Source organism: Camelus bactrianus, chromosome 2, assembly GCF_048773025.1.
Source record: "Camelus bactrianus isolate YW-2024 breed Bactrian camel chromosome 2, ASM4877302v1, whole genome shotgun sequence".
NCBI classification, from domain to species: domain Eukaryota; kingdom Metazoa; phylum Chordata; class Mammalia; order Artiodactyla; family Camelidae; genus Camelus; species Camelus bactrianus.
The window spans coordinates 29761130-29780213 of NC_133540.1; the positions used below are offsets into that span (position 1 = coordinate 29761130).

The window sequence follows — 19084 nt, forward strand, 5'->3', positions numbered from 1 at the left end:
GAAATCAGATGGACCTGCATAGGAACTTGGGCCCAAAGATCTGGATTTGAGTTCTGTACCTGCCACTAAGTAACTGCTTGCATTGACAAGTTACCTCAGTTTTCGGAGCTCCCGTTGCCAGATCTGCTGAAAGTGGGATGAGAGCGCCTGTCGGGTTATTTGGAACCAGGAAGGTAATACGTATATAAGCGCTTGATAAACCACAGAGCCCTACCCAACGCTAGCTGTTGTTACTATTGTCTTTTGCAGGGGAAGACATTGAAGGTTTTAGAGCAAAGGAGTGATGTGTAAAAAGTTTTCATTATTCATCCTATTTCTTCATGAGCAAGTGAAAGAAGTCGCTAAAATAGAAGTATTTGACACTGAATTACTTAATGTAATTGTGTTTAGGGACTTGGAGCCCAGCGTTCAAAAGAAAGGATCACCCTGACTGCTCACCATGGCTGCAGAGGCTGAGCCTGATAAAGCAGAAAGTGAGTATCTGCACTCACCTACCAACTCAGTGCACCGTACCCGACGCAACAACAGCTTTAAGCAAAGTCTCCTGTTATTAACTCTCAAAACACTAAATTTATTGGCACATCCTGTAAGAACTTATCATTCCCTTTATTTAAATATAGCCAATTTTTGAGAGATCTATAGCAACTTAAAAATTTTTTTTAATGGAGGTTCTGGTGATTGAATGCATGATCTTGTGCCTGCTAAGCATGCACTCTACCACTGAGTTATACCCACCCCCCATAGCAACTTTTAACTTAATGTGCTGTCTGACATGGTATTCAATAGCCACATGTGGCTATTTAGTGCTTGAAATGTGGCTAGTGAAACTAAGGTACTGAGTATTTAATTTTAATTCATTTTAATTTCAATATAAAAACTAAAAATTCAATTATTGGAAAACTTTTAAGCATATTTATGGCAACTTGGGTATGTGAATCTATTTTCTTAATGGGACGTTTTATCAATACAGATCAAGTATTTCTGATAGAAATCAGCATCTGAACTGAGATGTATGTAACTGCAAAATACATGATTTTGAAGACAGAACAAAAGAGAATGCAAAATATCTCCTTAATTTTAAATTTTGATTAATGTTGAAATGGTAATATTTGGATATATTTTATTTAAATAAAATATTCTATAAAATTATTATACGTTATTAAAATTAATTTCACCTCTTTTCACTTTAAAAAATATGACTACTTGAAATTATTCAGTTACAAATGCAGCTCACAATATTTTTCATTTAGAGCTGATCTAGACTTGGCAACACTTCAAGTAGTCCTAAATTTAGGCTTAGGTAGCATGATTGAGAAACATATAGTGCTGCCCATAGAGCTGAGATTATTAAGATTTTCCACTCTGTTCCCTCCCCTTGGCTCCGTGACCCCAGGCAGTGTATGACACAGGCCAGCTGGCTTCTGTGCAGGACTACGAATAGAATGCTGTGTGGATCACTTTAACTGTCTTCCAATTTGGATACTACAGCACATTTTTCAAGATGGAAAGGGCAGAAAGGGAGAAAGATCCAGGAAGTGGAGGAGGAATGTTCTCTTGTTTCATTTTGCCTTTGGGTCATGCTCATAATTAACTTAAATTATATTTGAAGTCTTGCTTCTATGAACTTGGAATCCCCCTACGACTCCTTAGCAACCCAACCTCTGTCTGAGAAATATTAACATAGAGATTTTTTTTTTGGTGAGGGAGTACATTGTAAAATCTCTCTGAGGTATATATAGGACACCTATTAATCATTTATTGTTGCAGAGTAAAAGACACTAAAGAAAGAATAAAAGTGGAGAAGTGAGAAAAATTGTGTCTGTAAGAGACAACAGAATGCCTTTAAGTTGGAACTGAAAAGTTGGGTCTTAACACAGTATGTGTTATAGAAAAATTGTTGAATATAGGTTTTAGGAAATGATAGCCATATGCCACTTGAAGTTTGCATGTTGCTTGGTTTTTAAATTTTTTCTGAAAAGAAATTAGAAATACATTTTTTTCTTCACCTACAAGTAATAGAATTGAATATAAACTGTTTAATTTGAGATTTCTCTCAAAGTGCATCTCTTCACTTTCTAACTTCTACAACTCTTGGCCCTAGAAGTAATGAAAGGATCTTGGTTCTAGCTTCCCTCTACTGCTTCTCCTTTCTAAGTTACTATTGTCTCCTAGCCCTTCACTTGTTTTTTACTTGTTTGGTGTGTGTTTGTTATTTTCAGCCAAGGAATTTTTTTCCTACAAAATAAAGTTTAGGAACAGCTCAAATATGTATAACAGGTAAGATCTAAGTTGCTCACATTGAAGAAGAGCCCCCAAGGCAGTGAAATTGATGAAGCACGATTTTAAAACCCTTGCCTGAATCTGGATTTTATCAATGTGTTATTTCTTTTGGGCTATTTCTATTTTAAATCTTATCTCTATTAATACAATGTAAAGGCTTATTTCTTTAAAGGAAAATTCATACATTAATGAGCTGGCAGTAGCGAGTGTGGGTGATTTATGTTGACCTCTGTCACAGTGTGTTACCGAGGTCGTGACGTTTATTTACAGTTTTTTTCTGGCGTTAGGCTCTAGGCACCTGGAAGGCAGGGATACCAAGTGTCATATTTATTTCAGTACATTTAGCACCAAAATAGCATCTAGGACTTATTAGGTGCTTAACTAAAGTATGCTGAACTGAGTCTTACTGAGTGTGAGGTAGGGCTTTTTTTTTACCACCTGTGAAACCAAACACACAGGCAGTCAGGCACTTACTCTGACTCTATAAACAAGGGTGGCTATAGCCTTGTGGCCATACATCTTTGTTAAGAATATCTTCTTAGTAAATTTTTGTGAAGTCTCTGAAGAACACAGCCTGTTTGTAGGAAGAATAGAACCCTGTGATTAAGGCCAGTTGTTTTTGTTATGGTTATTAAAAAAAACACATGTTTGCTAGTCCTTAGGTCTTTTTGGATGCAGAAAAGACTTGCTTAATGATTACAATCAAGAGATGGCCAATGGCTCATTCGCTATCATAGTTTCCATAATTAGATTTTCTTCTGGTGTCTTCACTTCAGCGATTTACTAGGCTAATTATACAGAATCTATAAAGCGTTAAGAGAAATCTGAAGTTTTATGAACTATTAATCATAATAGCATTAAACTGATGATATATGAAGAGTGGATTTTTTAAAAAGTATAAAATAAATAAAAGAAAACATTTTAGGCTGGTGAAATCACTTGGCATTAGAGATTCATTTTCTTTCCCTAAGGGAATGTTAATATTTGCACTCATGTTTTAGATAAATTTGTTATGACTATTTCAACCTCTTCATGAACTTTATCATAAAGTATTTGTTATTGTTTATAATGATTTTTATTGCATTTTGGAGATTTAGTCACTTGAAGATCCAAAGTATGAAGAGATTTTATTATTTGCAAACCTACTAATTAATTAGTTTTGGGTAAAAACTATAATAAGACTAGACTATTTCAAACTGATTTAGAAAGTTGAAATTTATCTTTGGGCTATTGAAGAAATGAAGATGGATTGATGAAATCAGTTATATAAACCTTGTTGGGGAAAAGTTTAACCCAATGACAGTAATACAACTATAACTGCGGTAATAATAATTCCTCACAGTTATCGAAAGCTTATATGTGTCAGAGACTGTGCTAAGTGCTTTTTAACCAAGTCCAGTTTAATCCTCAAAACAACTGTGGGTGTACAGGATACATTAGTATTATTAGTGCCTTCATTTTACAATAAAATATGGCTCATGAACAAATTGGAATTCAGAGCAAAATGATATGACTCAGGAATGAGAGCCCTTAAAAATTATTTTATATGTTGTGGTTATGTATTTGCAAATAAACAAAGCCTTAATTATAGATTTTTTTAACAGGGAAGAAGCAGACCTTGACAACTTACTTTTAATAACTGAAGTGATAATGTGCACTTGAATGTATAAAAGCTGCATGCTTACATGCTTACCAATTGTGAACAAAGAAACAGAAGCCTCAAGGATTATTAACTGGCTGAATTCTTAACATCAAAGTTGTTTAATTTCTTGTAATTTTAGACTCATTTGTTGAATATATACATATCCTTGGATATTATAAAAATAAAAACACACTCTAGGCATTGAGTTATGAGTTACCTTGTGATGCCTGAGAATTTAACTCTTTGGTTCAAAGGCTAATTTTTTAGTTATGGAAGAAAATCAGTACAGCTGCCTCAGCACCTTAAACGACAATGAGGGCTCAGGACTGCTGACTTGCAGTCAGTATGTCTATGTCTGTTTCAGGATCTGCATGAAAGCACATTCTTCTAGTGGTGGCTGCCTTTCTCTGCCCCTTTAAGAACAGTCCCGGATCTTGTTTTGTTCGAGAGCCTCCTGGCCTGACTGTCTGGGCTGGCTGTGGCGGTACCTTGATGAGTCAGAATCTACCTGCTGGCTCCAAGAAGGCCATTAGGGTTGCCAGAGTGTACGCTAGCTCCTCCACAGTTCACAGACAGATGAGGATGGCAAATATCAGACACACTGGTCAACAAAGAGCCCAGCGAGGAAGAAAATGCTACCTTGGGAATTTAACTTCTCTGTCAAAGACCAAGTTTTAGTTATGAACTGGAGAATCAGGATGGCTCTATCAGCACATTAAATCACAATAAGGGCAAAGGATTGTTGGCTTGAAATGAAAGTGTCTTAGTCCACTCAGGATGCTGTAACAAAATACCATAATGTGGGTGACTTATAAACAACAGGAATTTATTTCTTACAGTTCTGGAGGCTGGAAGTCCATCCAAGATCCTGGTGTCAGCATATTTGTTGTCTGGTAAAGGCCTGCTTCCTCACTGATGGCTGTCTTCTCACCATAGGCTTGCATGGTACAAGGGGCTGTGTAGCTTTCTGGGGTCTCTTTTGTAAGAGCACTAATCTCAATCATGAGGACTTTACCCTCACGGACTAATCACTTGCCAAAGGGCCCGCCTCCTAATAACATCACTTTGGGCATTAGGTTTCAACATACGAATTTTGGATGGACACATATATCCAGTCCATAGCAGAAAGTGCCAATAAACTATGAGTACTTCACTAGGGTGACCAGCCAAACCTCAGAGGAGTCTCCAGTACTCTCAAGGAGTGCATGAAATTAGAAAAACCAGCAGATATGTTTAAAAAAAAACACAAAAAAATAACAAGTACCTCAGGAGGCCAGCACTTTGTGGGCACCTGGTTGACGGACTTTAGAGGGCAGTTGGGCACCCTTATCTCAGAGCTTTATCTGAAAATGAAGACTGGATTATCTCTAAGGTCTTGTTTCGAATGAAGATGCAATAGTTTTCGTGAAGGTACATTTTCACCAAAAACTAATGACTTAATCAATCATTACATATATTAATAAATGATGTTTTTCATGTGTATGGCACAGGGCATTATAAGTAATTACAAAGGAGTTTTGATTAGTCGGAAGAAGGGAATTAAAGGAGAAAAGATTGTCATGAGAGGAGAAACGAAGAGGATAATTTGTGGAGTCACAACTTGTAATAGTTCACTGCCCTGCCTCTGAGAACTAAGTGGTCTGGTTAGAAGGCCCTCAAAGTAGCTTTAGATTTTAGTTGAAATTTGATGAAATAGACAGTTTAAATTTCTGAACTCTTGTCTCTTCCATGTGAGGACAGTGTGTCTTATGGCTTTGGATAGTAAAATTTATATGAGCCATTTTATGATTCACATGTGACTTTGTGCTCCCATCTCTTCAAAGAATATGTACACTTCTTCAGAAGCATGTGTCTGAAGTCTTGACAACTACTTTGGGAAAGAAGATTAAAAAAAAATCTATCAACCATTATCCTTAGACATATGTAGACAGCCTTGCATGGGGGGAGATACAGTGGCAAGTGTGGGAGAACAGGGAGATTTGAGTTTGGTAATGACTTTACAGCACCTTCCATAGGTAAGAGTGGAAGGATAGGGGAAGATAGAAAGCAAGGGGAGAGTTGTTTTTTCTAGAATAACTACCGAGTGACAGTTCCATGCCCAATGATGGGACATCTTAGTAGATACTTCCCTCAGTAGCATCTTAGAAACACTTACTAGTGTGTCTAACCTAACACTTTTAAGGTGGCTTAGAGTCCAGTTGTCCCTCCCCTTCATTGCTAGGGTCTCCCCCAGCTCTAGTCCTCAGGATGCCATTGCCCCAAAGTTACAGCTGCCTGTGGCCCACGAGTCTACATGGTAAAATACAAGGAGACATTTTGTGAGAGAATGAAGAGTTTGCCCTAGTATTTCATTATGAAATATTCAAACATATAGCAAAATTGAAAGGATTTTAAATCAACACCCTTAGACCTACCACCCAGTGCTTACCAGTAATGTTTTATTGTATTTGATTTATCACATATCCATCTTTCAACATACATATAAACACATACCCTTAGTCAGATTTCAGTATTTGTTTTTAGTTCTTCTGTTGATGTAAAATGTACTACAATGAGATGCATAAATCTTAGGTGTACATTCACTGAGTTGTGATACTATGCCTGTGCAATCTACTGTGTATCAAGATATAGAATACTGTCATCACCCCAGAAATTTCCTTCATGTCCCATCTCAGTCAATCCATGAAGAATCACTGTTCTGGCCTTTCTCCTATATATTAGCTTTGTTGACACTATAATTTCAGATAGCTGGAACCATACAGTATTTTTTTTGTCATTATGCTTACTTGGCATAATGTTTTTGAGATTCATTCTTGTTGTGTATATCAGTAGTTGGATTCTTTTGTTGTTGTTGTTGCTGAGTAGTATTTTATTGTAGGAGTATCCCATGGTTTATTTACTCATCTCTTGTTGATGCCCATCTGGGCCGTTTCCAGTTTGGAACTATTATAAATAAAGTTGCTATGAGCATTTTTGTATGAGTCTTTTGTAAATAATATGTTCCATTCTCATTGGTAAACACCTAGGAGTGGGATTGCTCAGTTACAGGGTAGGTGTATATTAGGTTTTATAAGAAATTTCTTTATCTTTTCCAAACTGATTATCCCATTTTACATTTCCACCAAGGACACTTGAGGGCTCCGGTAGCTCACCAGTGTTGATTGTGATGTCTTTTTCATTTTAGCCATTCTGGTGGGTATGTGGTGGTATCTGCTATGGTCTGAATGCTTCTGTCCCACTAAAACTTGTATGTTGAGATCATAACCCCCAAAGGTGATGGTATTAGGAGGTGAGGCCTTTGGGAGGGGATTAGGTCATGGGGATGGAGCCCTTGTGAATGGGATGAGTGCTGGTATGAAAGAGGGCCCACAGACCTTCCTACGCCCTTCCACCGTGTGAGGATAACACTGGACATCTGTGACCAGGAAGAGGGCCCCCACTTTACCATGCTGGCACCCGGATCTTGGACTTCAGCCTCCAGAACTGACATAAATAAATTTTTGTTATTTACAAGTTACCCAGTCTGTGGCATATTGTTATAGCCGCCCAGATAGACTAAAATAATGTCTTTTTGTGATTTTGATTAGCATGAAGATAGAGTTTTTAATTGCTTAAAATTTAAGTGGGTGAGAAGAAGAGAGAGAAAATCTTGAACCTAGTAGTACTAAAGGAGGCATAGTCAAAGAAATGAGGAACACACTGACTAGACTGAAAAGCTAATTTGAGAAAGCAATATATTTAAATTTTACTGAGTCCAGGTTGAGAGAAGGAAGTCAAGAAACGCATAAATGTCAGAATCATCTAATAAAGGAAACGTATAAGAAGGAAATCTTACACAGGACTAAATGGAGATGATGCATTCTATGTACATGCTATAGAATTCTATACATAGCTGTCAGTAAAGTGAATAAATTAAGAATCTTAGAAAATTTAAATGAGAAGAGTTATCATTATAATGTTACCCATTTGTAGGTATGTGTATTTTTTATTTCAATGATATTTCTACTTAATAAACCTTTTGAGTTTTATTTTACAATGATAATCTTATCAACAAGGTGTAAGGTAAATATCCTTGAAGAAATGTACAGCTGTATTAATTAGTCATCAGGTATAGACAACACAGATTTATCAACAATTTTTGTGTCTACATAATGTTGTGTCTTCTGGAAGAACTTTCAGAACTAAAGGAGATTTTAGTTTTATGTTTTCTTTGGTTTCCCTGGACTTTAATAATTTAGGATACTCTACTTAACTCTGACTAAGCTGTATTTTTTTAAAGTAAAATATTACAATACAGGAAAATTAACTTATTTTGCATCCATTTATAATGTCCACTTATAAAATTCTCTTTTTATAATGTCCTGCAAGATTCATAACTCTCCAAATATTAATTTTGTAGTTTTGCCACTTTTGATTATAAAGTACATTAACTACATTAAAAAAATAAAATGTTTCTGTGTTTCTGTTTTAGGTCCTATATTAGAGATTCCCAAGCAAGATTTTTTTCAAGAAGCAAAAACTCTTATTGCCCAACATTATGAGAAAATAAATGAGGTTAGTGCTTTGCATTTATCTAGCATTATTATTTTTCAGGAATCTAGTCACAATTTTTATATACTACAATGATTGTTCCAAATGATTGCATGCACTGTGATAGATTCTGAATAGAAGAGAAAATGAAATCCTTACTAGATATAAAAATTGATTTCAGATTGCATTTAAAAATAAGATTTTTCAGCTCTGCAGATTATTTAATTGCATATGTATTAAATTTTCACATTTAATTTAATTTTTAATGTTTTCTGTTGATGAAATATCTCAAGTAAATGTCCCTCTTTAAACACAGTTGGACAAAGCTAAACTAGAAAATGTGCTGTAAGATGTGTCTCTCCTATGTCACCAGCATGACCTGCTTACCTTTGTCTTCTTCCATATCACTTTGTGTTAGAACTGTTCACCAATCTGATAGCTCCTTAAGGGCAGTGACTATCTTTTTGGAATCGTGTATCTCCATCAGCGAGCTTTGGGTCTGGCTCAATAAACATTTGCTGAATGGTGTAGATTTGGAAGGTGAGAAGGAATGAAAGGGAAAGGGGTGGTAAAGAGACAGGAGAGGGGGTACAGGGTGAGATTTTGGGGGAGCACATCTACAGAGGAGATGGGAGATTTGGGGAGCAGCTGTTACTGTGACAAATGGTCCTTTAGGGGACAGGTGAGGGAAGGGGATCTTAGGATGGTTTACTGTGTGCCACACTACCCTATTACCTTTTGAATATGTTTTTAAAATGTAATTATAAATAAAGATTTTAAATATTTTTCAAAGCTTACTGTGTTGGGGAAGAGGCTTATAATTTTTACATGTGTTTCTTTTGCATGGTCCTTTATGCTTAGGCTGGTCGTAGATGGTTTTAATCTTGTAATCAACGTTGTTAACATTGCTTAACTAATTTTTCCTTCTAATCAATGAAAAGTACTTTTACATTATATTAATTTCACTGGGAGACATGTGAGATGAAAAGTCCACAGTTTTCAGAGTTAGCTAGCTGTGCCTTAGAACCTTGACCTATTTTTAGAATGTCACCTAATAATAGCAGCATAATATTCCATCTTTGGTTACTTGGCAAAATGTAATATTAGCAAGTAAAACCTCCTTATTGGCATCTTGAGTTTTCAACAGTTTTGAATTTGTCTAAACCTTTTCTGGGAGGCAGGGAGCAGTAGCTCTCTATCTGTGGGCCAGAGAATTACCAGACTAGAACAATTATAATTGTTTGGATAATTGTCTGTCAGACACTTGGGACTATATTTTTTTTTATCACTTACAGTGGTCAAAATCAGTAAGTAGTTAAGTGGGAAAAAGGATCTGAAATACATATCTGATTACTAATATGCTTTTCTTAATCTATCTCCATATATGAGCAGTTATTTCTGGTTCAACTGAGAGTTTTGGGAGTGTTAGCATTTTCTGGACATTTGAAGAGTCTTCAAAGATGGTTAAAAGTAATTAAATTATCCTATGTTTATGTGAAAACTTCTGCTTTAAAATGGATGTTAAGAAGCTGTATTTGAAAATATCACATTTAAGGAAAAAATTATGATTTTAAAATTTACATTTTTGTAAGTTGAATGTAACACTCATGCTTGTTAAGGGTTTTTGGAGAACTATAAAGGATAACAGCTAATTTATGTGATTACTATCATGTGCTTTAAGTAAATGTCTGATATAGTAAGGTACTTTGGAAATTTATTTGTGAATATAATTTTATTAACTTACGAATAAAATGTATTACAAAATTTTATTATATAATTAATATTAAAATTTATTTTTGTTTTGTTTATAGAGTAAAGTTCAAGGTACTTCTATAAATGTTTTTAGAAATAAACATCAAAAACTGAAATCTAGCAAATTCATACCTTTGGAGATTAAAAAAAAGGAAACACTCGATGTGGTCCAAGAACTTCAGGTAGTGCACAAAAGGATTTGTTTTGCCAAAGACTATTCCAGAAGTGGGCCTTCTGAGGAGCCTCCACAACAAACTTCTTTCAAGGAGCCACACATTTTTAAAGTAAAACAAAAATGCAAGGAGGCTGTAGATCTAATTGTGACAGGTAAGTTTTTGGTGGAGCAAAGCAGTTCAGCAAACCAACAGGCAAAACTGTTTGCTTATGGTATGCTTAAATGGAATTTCCACATTCAAACAAACTCCACACTTTAAATGTTAGCAATGAAAGGTAGGGAGGCATGATTACAAATGCTGCTAACCTCTGGGGGCCGCCAGGAATTGAGAAGAGAGCATCGTAATGGGCAGGAGGAATGCAGAGGAGGAAAATTGCTTAGCCTTGTCTTCCAACAGAGTGCTGTTCCTTCTGTCAGAGACTGTTTAGTCCACTGTTAGGAGAGCAATCAGAGATTTATGGCCCTGAATTCTGTTGAGCGGGGTGGGAAGGTAGGTCACTATTGTGTGTTCCCTCAAAGCCCTAAAAGGATTTTTGGGAGCTGTAGAGTTTGCCTTTAAGACAAATTGTGGTAAAGTTTTATTCTCTCTCAGGAACCTGGTAAGGTTGAACCTAGAGGTCTATTTAAGGGAAGTGATACTGTGTTCCTGAGACTAATTTAATTTTTTTCCTGGCTAGAATAAATGACCTTTTAAAATACATTTCTAGTTATATAAGCTTTCATAACTTCATCTATATTTTTCTTCATTTTTGCTTATTATATAGTTATTCATTCATTTGAATTTTTTTCATTCAATGAGTATCTTCTCTGTAGTAAGCTCTATGTTAGGAGTTGGAGAAACAAAGCTTGAAAGGCTCAGAGAGTAACAGTGGGGTTAAATACTTGGGTAATTCCTTTATCATATAGCATGACAACTGCTGTAATAGTGTAAGTACAAAGCATTATGGAGACACTGAGGAGTAACCAACCAGATGCTGGAATGAGAATTTCTCAGATGAGATCTCATTAGAAATCAGTGTTAGCAGAAATTTGTTAAAGGTAGGTGGAAACAGGAGAGGCCATTTTGAGCCATTTTGAACAGTGGGAGAAAAATATTAAAGCTCTAAAGGACAAAAAAAAAGTGATATGTTGTGGGAAAGGAGAGATATGGTAAGAAATGAAATTGAGAAGATGGGTGAGGGTATATTAGGATGCCAATATAATAGCAGGCCTATGAATTGAACCTATGTGTGATGGAAAGCCAATGGTGATTTTAAAGTTGGGGATGGGAAGGGGTGAGGTATGATCAGATCTTTTTATTAGAAAAAAATAAAACTGACATAGAGGCTTTGGAGAGAATGGTGGCAGAGGAATAAGAGAGGAGGCTGCCCAGGAAAGAGATGGTCCATGTAAGGAGATGGCAGGGGCCTAAAGGAGGGCAGTGGTGAAGCATGAAGTGTGGGGGTGGGGTGTTACAGCAGCATTTCTCAAAGCGTAGTTTTGAGAACACTTGTCCTCAGTGATTCACCTTGATACAAGGGTTCTTTGGTTAGATAAGTTTGAAAAAATGTATTTACTTCTTGGAGATTGATATATTGAAAGCTCTAAGAAATACTACAAAAAGAAATCTGTTTAATGTTTTTAACTTGGCTGTCATCAATTCCTTTGACCAGAGAATTCCTAAAGAAAGATATTCAGGTCTCTAGACTGGAAAATTAGACAGACACCATTAAGCTGAGATAGGAATTCAGAGGGAGAAGCAGATTTAGGACAGTGAAAAAAGGGGTGGGAAAGATGATAAATAAAGTTTTAGACCTGTTAGGTATACATACATATGGAGATAACCATTAGGAAGTTGAAAATAGCATTTAGGAGAGAGATGGGTGAAGACTGAAGACTGATTTTGGGGGTCAGTAACAAACTAAAATTGTGGGGCTCATGTATGTGTTCAACCAACATTTATTTAGTATGTGAGATATATAGAGATAAAAGATATGCTACTTGCCCTTATGAAGTTCAAATTTGATATTTATCATTTGTGTGTAGTTGGATGGAGGATAGATAATTACAGTATAGTGTGACTGTAGTGAAAAACAAGCTCTACTGTTTTGAAATCAATTGGAAAGATACGTAATTCAGGATTAGGAATAGGGCAGGATTCCCAGATTTAAAGTCTGAAAAATTTTGAAGGATGAATAAGTGTTAACTCAAGAAAGAAGAAAAGTCCTGTCTGGTTAGAGGATCTGGCATCTACATGATAAGGGATATCTGAGAAAGTGATTACATTACACTTGAGTGAACTGAAATGCTTTTTACAAAACTGAAACATGAGGATTGGAAAGTAATTAGAGATGAGACTAGAAGTTGAAGAACATTGAATTTGAACCTAAAAGTAATCCAGATGTTTTAGAGAAAAGTTGCAGTGATAAAATTTGCATTTTAAAACATTTACTGAGGGCAGAGATGAGGTATGATTAGTTTTGGAGGCACAGAGACCAATGAGGAGATAGTAATTCATGGGAGAAAGAATGAATTGAATTGAGGTAGTGGCCCTGGGGATAGAACTGTGAGGAGAGATTTTAGAGATATTTGAGAAGTAGAGTTATCTACATTTTGTCAACAATAAGGTAGAACATAAGATAGAGGGAAGGCCTTTGGGATTCATTGGCTTAGTGGTACTAAGTGGCAGCATGGTAACAGATACAGCGCATCGAAGGGTTGGAGATGCATCTTATGTAATGATCAGACTGCCACCGGCAATAACCATGAATCCACCGGCAATAACCTCTGGAATCTAGACCATATACCTACTGAGCTTGGTAGCTCAAGGTGAAGAAGTTGGAAAACAGCATTATTAAAAATATGTTGGTGGTTTTGGCTGCCTTTGGGAAGTTATTATAAAAAAAAGATGAACTAAGAAAAGTATTGGCTGGTTTGCAAGTAGAAATGAAAGAGCATAGAGAAGTACCAAGGATTTGGGTCCTTGGTTTTGAGCAGATATCTGCCAAGACTTATCATTGTAGCAACAATCAGATTAAAGATATGTTTTCCCCAACCCAGCCCATTGTTTCACATAACCTAAAAATACTTATTATGAAGTTGAGAAACTAAGGCAGGGGGTAGAGAAGTGAAGATACAAAGGAGATGTTAAAACTATGTATTAAAAAAGAACTTTGTGGTTATTGGCATGTAGAATTGGAAGAAAATAGATTAAAATATCTACCAAATATTTTAAAGAGTTTCATTGCCAAAGAAGCCATGAACCTTAATTTAATTGAATGTTCAAAAGTAAAATAACCTGGCTTCATCTGGAAGTCGATCATAAGGGCTGTGCAGTCTTCAAGGAAGATAATAGCAAGATGTGGCCAAGGAGCAGGAAAACCCTTCCCAGAGTGGATCCAGGGACCAGTAGAAAGATGAACAAGGGAGTGCCTCTCAGAATTGAATCCTTTTCTACTTAGAGAACTTCCCCACCTCCAGCTGAGAGGACTATTCAGGGACTCTCCAGCAGAATTCTATAACTTCTGTGGCCTAGTGATTACTACACATCTTCCCTTTTGCTAGTGGAGTTTTTACTGAGGTTGTCCTATACATACTCCACTACTGGATGTTGTGTGTTTTGGGGGAAAATTGGAAATAATTTGCTAATTTGGTGCACATTATTACTAGACCAGAGGAATCATATTGGGACCTGATGGAGAAGATTACAAATAGCTAGAGATCCTGAGCTCTGAGCTGGATGCAGTGCCTTGGTGGAACTTTGGGTTGTCTCCTTTGTGTCCTGTCAGGGTATAAGAATGAGTGGATATTTGATGTTCAAAAGGGCAGACTGTGGCAGACACTTGCTAGATGCTCATCAGACTTATTATATCCTTCTTTTCCTGGGTACTTGGCTAAAATCATTCCTTATGTCCCTTGCAGTTAGGTGGAGCCATATGACCAAGATTTAGCTCAGTGGATTGTAGCCAGAAGTGAAACACATCCGTAAAAATGTCTTGTGTTGTCCTCCCCACATGGCTCCCCACATTTTCAAGTATGAGGACTCTTTTTCAACATTCTTAAAACAATTGCAGTTTCATTCATGGGAGAGTGGTAAAAGTGCTTTTAATATCTATCTATTGATTGAGTAAATATACAAAACTTGGTGTGGGGAATACAGGAATGAGAAAAATTGATTCTGACTTGCTCTCTCACATGGAACTTGCAGTCTAGCTGGAGAAACAGATATTAATTAAATCATCACTTATATGCAGATTGAGAGTGTTTGACACATGAATTGGATTTGGTCTAGAGTCAGCAAAGTCTTCCTAGAAGAAATTTCATTTGAGCTAAGATATGAAAAATGAAAAAAAAATTTCTCAGACAAGGAGTAATTCCTGCTTGGAGTTCTAGGCCATGGGAAAACTATTTGCGGTGTCCCAAGTGAAGGAAACACAGAAGTACTTTCAAAGAAGTGCAAAAAGAACAAACGTGGCTGCAGTTGGGAGAAGGAGCTGGAGAGGGGTGAGCTGCAGCTGTCTGATAAACAGAATCTTGTAGTCAGTGCTGGGCTAGGAAATGTTTAACAACTGGCGATGGTGAGAGGAAGGAGGAAGCCTGATTTAGAGCTTTTGCCAATTTCCATAGTGTAAATACTCTAACGTGGCCAATTTCAAGCAACCGATGTGGCATCACTGATTATGGGAGTTGGGAGATGTGCCCAATCTGCTCTTTGGAGCATTTTGACAAACACCATTCTTACAGCTTGAGATCCTCTTGGCTCACTTCTTACTCCAGCACTTGCTTTAGTGAGGTTCCTACTCCAGGCTTCCCCAACTCCTTCCTGGCTTGGGACACCCACAGGAATGGGCTCAGCCCTGACATGTGAACAGCCAGGAAGGGAGGAAAAGGACTGGTGGATAAATGTTTCCTCCTTTTTTTCCCTGGGCAGGAGGGTCTCAGTTACATTCTATAAAGCTTCTCAGAAGGTCCCAAGCAGTTAAGCAACTAGTTTCTTGTAGTGATAGTCAACTCAAAAAGGATTCTTACATTTGTTCTCCTTTTTTGTGTTTTTCTCCATCATTTATTTCCTGTTCCCTAAGCTCACTTCCTTAAAATACTTCCTTAAACTATTTTGGTAGCAAGTTGTCAGTATTTGCTGAAAGATTGGATGTGGAGTGTGAGAGAAAGGAAGAGTGAAGGAAGGGTAATTCTTAGGCTTTATGCTTGGTGAACTGGAAGGTAAGAATTACCACTTTCTGAGATGTTGAGGTGCTTATCACATATATACATGAAAACGTCTTACAGGTACTCTGTTATGTAAGTGTGGGCTCATAAGAAAGGCTGGGGACATTAACATATAGATCAGTGTCCAGTATTAATATAATAAGAGCTGCAAATGTTGTAATGGAAAATTTCCTAGTGGCCACATTAAAAAAGTAAAAAGAAGCAGGTAAAATTAATTATAATAATAGATTTATTTACTATATACAAGGTACTATCACTTTAATAGTCAATATAAAAATTATTAAAAGGATATTTTACATTTTTTTATCCTAAGTCTCCAAAATCCAGGGTGTATTGTAGAAATTGGACTAGCCACATTTCAAATGCTCAGTAGCTACTGTTGGTGAGTGTCTGCTGTATTGGAAAACAGAGGTATAGATTTTACTTAAAATCATAGACTTATCTAAGATCATCCAAGAAGTAAATGTAGATAGAGAAAAAAATCCAAGGACTAATAAGTCCTGGGGGTTTGCAACATTTAGAGGGCAAGAGGAGGAGTACCCAGCAAAGGAAGTGGTAAATGAACAGCTTGGAGGGAAATCAGGGAAGTGTGAAATCCATTACTCATATTTCAATCAAGGAAGAGGAAGGCCTTCGACAGGAGGAGCAAGGAAAGCTCATCCATTGCCATTGTAAGGCAAGGTCATGGGCACAAACACAGGCCAACAGGTAGATTAGGTTGTGGGACTGCTTCTATTTTTTCAGTGAAATTAAAAGTGAGGTCTTCACTTGAGGATGGGATGGGAAATATTGGAGTTTTGGGGGGCAAAGAGAAGGGTGAAATAATAAAAATCTAGGAAAGTGGGAAAAGATAGTTTGCTGTGAAAAATAAAATCTTCCCTCCCTTTTTTTGAGAGAAAAGAGAATTATTTGGAAGTCTCATTAAAGATCAAGGAAGAAGTTGACTTTATCTCTAGCCCTAGAGTGTGGAAAGATGGTAAGAAAAGAATAGTAACCCCTTGAGAGAGCAGCTGAAGAAGCTGTGTCTTTAGGAAAATAAGGGTTGTAGAACCAGAAGATTGGGGGAACATATCGAGAATGTAGCTAGAATATCAATTCAGCGGATGAAAATCTGGGGTTTCTTAGGGCACAGAGAAGATTTGGGGGAGGTGATTCAAGGAAGGAGGAGAGATTAAGGGTCTATAGAGATAAAGTTAATAGCAAAGAGAGTGAGAAGACTAGTTCTGAGGGTCTGTCAGAGGGGGTGGGTGATTCATTCTAGTCTGTCTCTTTTGGGGGATTGTTCTCTTTAATAGTTTGTAGTCACAAGGCTAAGGTTTTAGAGATAGGAGTGTGAGACGGGAGTGAAGGTCTTATCAAGAGCACTTGGAGGACAGTGGTCCTCCTGAAAATCCTATTATAGGCTCTGTTGAAGTCAGAGACATTTTACTAAGAATGTTTGCATGGGTCCCACGAGACAGCTGTGAAGTGCTGATCTTAGAGTTTATATTTGAATTAAAATTGCAATTCATTTCTCCAAGTTCTTATCTCAAAAAATATATAGTAAGTCTGTGACTTGGATCTGTTTTTTAAAACATATTCCCAATATTCACTTCAGTGTGAATGGAAGCATGATCTAAGATATCAGTCACATTAATTCCAGAACCTGATTAAAGTTTGTGAGATTAGAAAGTGAGTCCTATGTGTGTGGTATGTGTCCCTTACGCTCATATTGCACTGACTAATTTGGTTGCATTACCTTTTGTAAGCGGAACATCTTATGTGAGGACAGGTTGAACATTCCTTGAATTTGATTCAAGGATATCAACTTAAAAAATACACTATAACAGTTACACTATCAAATATCTTCAGTAAATATGTTCCCTATACTTGTATATAACACATGCCCATATTTTTCTTAATAGAGCAAAACCGGAAAAAATATGGAATGATTTCCTTTTTGAGTATATAGATATATTCTGTAGTACTGCTTAAACCAGTTTCTATTGTCGTGCTGCCAGCAATTTATGAATCTTGATAATTAGAAATCACATATAAAAATCAGTTTTTGTAGTGTATATTAAGTATTAGTTTATAGTTACCATATATTATATGGTATTCACCTACTTATTCATTCCCTTGGGAACAAAAAATACTTGGGTCTAATTTGAGCTATTTAAATTTGAAAACAGATTTTAATTAAACTGAGTAAGATTTCACGATTTTCATGTCATACAGATATATTTAGGGGATATTGGATTGTTCTTAGCCAATTTGGTAAGGAGTAGACGTGTCTCTCTGTGCGTATGTGTGTGTGTATTCTTTGGTCTCCAGATCACAAATCTTTTCCTTTAAATATAAAATGAAGGCATAATGAATTTTAATAATACTCTAAAATAACTATGTGACTAGAAAGTGCTGGAGAAAACTATAAGCAAAAGTGACTTAGTATTATGGTAGTTTTTTTTGCCCAGAGTGGTGACAGCTTCCCAGTTTTTTGATCAACAATGTCTATAAAATCTCTTCTTATTTTATATTTTAATAATGTTAAGTATACATAGGATATTTAACAAACATACTAACAATGTTTTTTACTCATTCCCACAAAATTATTTGGAGGAACTTAAGACCAGGTTCCATTACAATTTATGAGAAACGTTGGAAACTAGAGTTTTTTTTTAATGAAGTGGAAAATTAAATTGAATTTGGTGTTAAAAAATAATTTGATTTTTGAAGCTTTGAAACTTGAAATGTGCTAATCTTCCTCCATGTATAAAAACAGACTCTAATTGAGAAATTTCTAAATGAGGGAACAAATTCGGGATAACATCTGTAGAGATCATCATACAGAGAATTTTGCAAGTGCTTCTCTGCTTTTCTTTGTTTCTTCCTGTTTAGATATCTATGTTTTTTCCCATTTCTTGTTACAGATTTTCTTTTGCTTGTCTATGCTCTTAAAGAAAGAATCTAAACAGAATTCTTAAAATTTAGAAATGAATAGAATTATGTATCTGAGTGATCAGTGTCTTAAACACAAACCTGTCTTCTTTGTGCTTTTCCTCTTTTTATACTGATCTGGTGAGCTCTGAAACGGAAAGATATAGGATGGAGACTCAAAGTAAGGCAGGAGACTCACTGCCTCTGTAGTGACATGGCTTACTAAACTGAAGTAGTCACAAAAGTTCATTAACTTTTAATAAATTAATAGTATCTCAAATATGAATATTATTAAAACATAAAGGATTTAGAGACAATATAAAGACATTCTTTTTACCATCTGCCTTCTTCCAACTCTCTTATTGGTCCAGAGGACACCTTAGGGAGAATAGAAATCTTAGGATAAAGTAGTGATTTGTAGAAGTTTTCTTATTAAGTACATTTGTTCCCTGTTTTGCATGTGACAAGGAACCCAGGCAGAGAAGGGTTAAGAGTTAAGTGACATATTCTGCAGGCAGCTAGGATCCTTCCTAGGTCATTTGTACATAAGCTTGATGTACAAGTAAATAATACCAGCTTCTCCA

The 19084-nt window shown here is 36.2% G+C and overlaps 1 protein-coding gene across 1 annotated transcript in view; it reads left to right on the forward strand.

Annotated features, from left to right (window-relative positions):
• The first annotated feature begins 275 nt into the window (after positions 1–275).
• The window catches only part of LOC123612338 (IQ domain-containing protein M), a 75135-nt gene continuing 56326 nt past the window's right edge, over positions 276–19084 (forward strand). The window contains exons 1-3 of the mRNA XM_074375433.1: positions 276–473; positions 8394–8476; positions 10264–10531. Of these exons, the coding sequence (XP_074231534.1) occupies positions 440–473; positions 8394–8476; positions 10264–10531 (385 nt within the window). The 5' untranslated portion in view covers positions 276–439. The remainder of the gene's footprint in view (positions 474–8393; positions 8477–10263; positions 10532–19084) is intronic.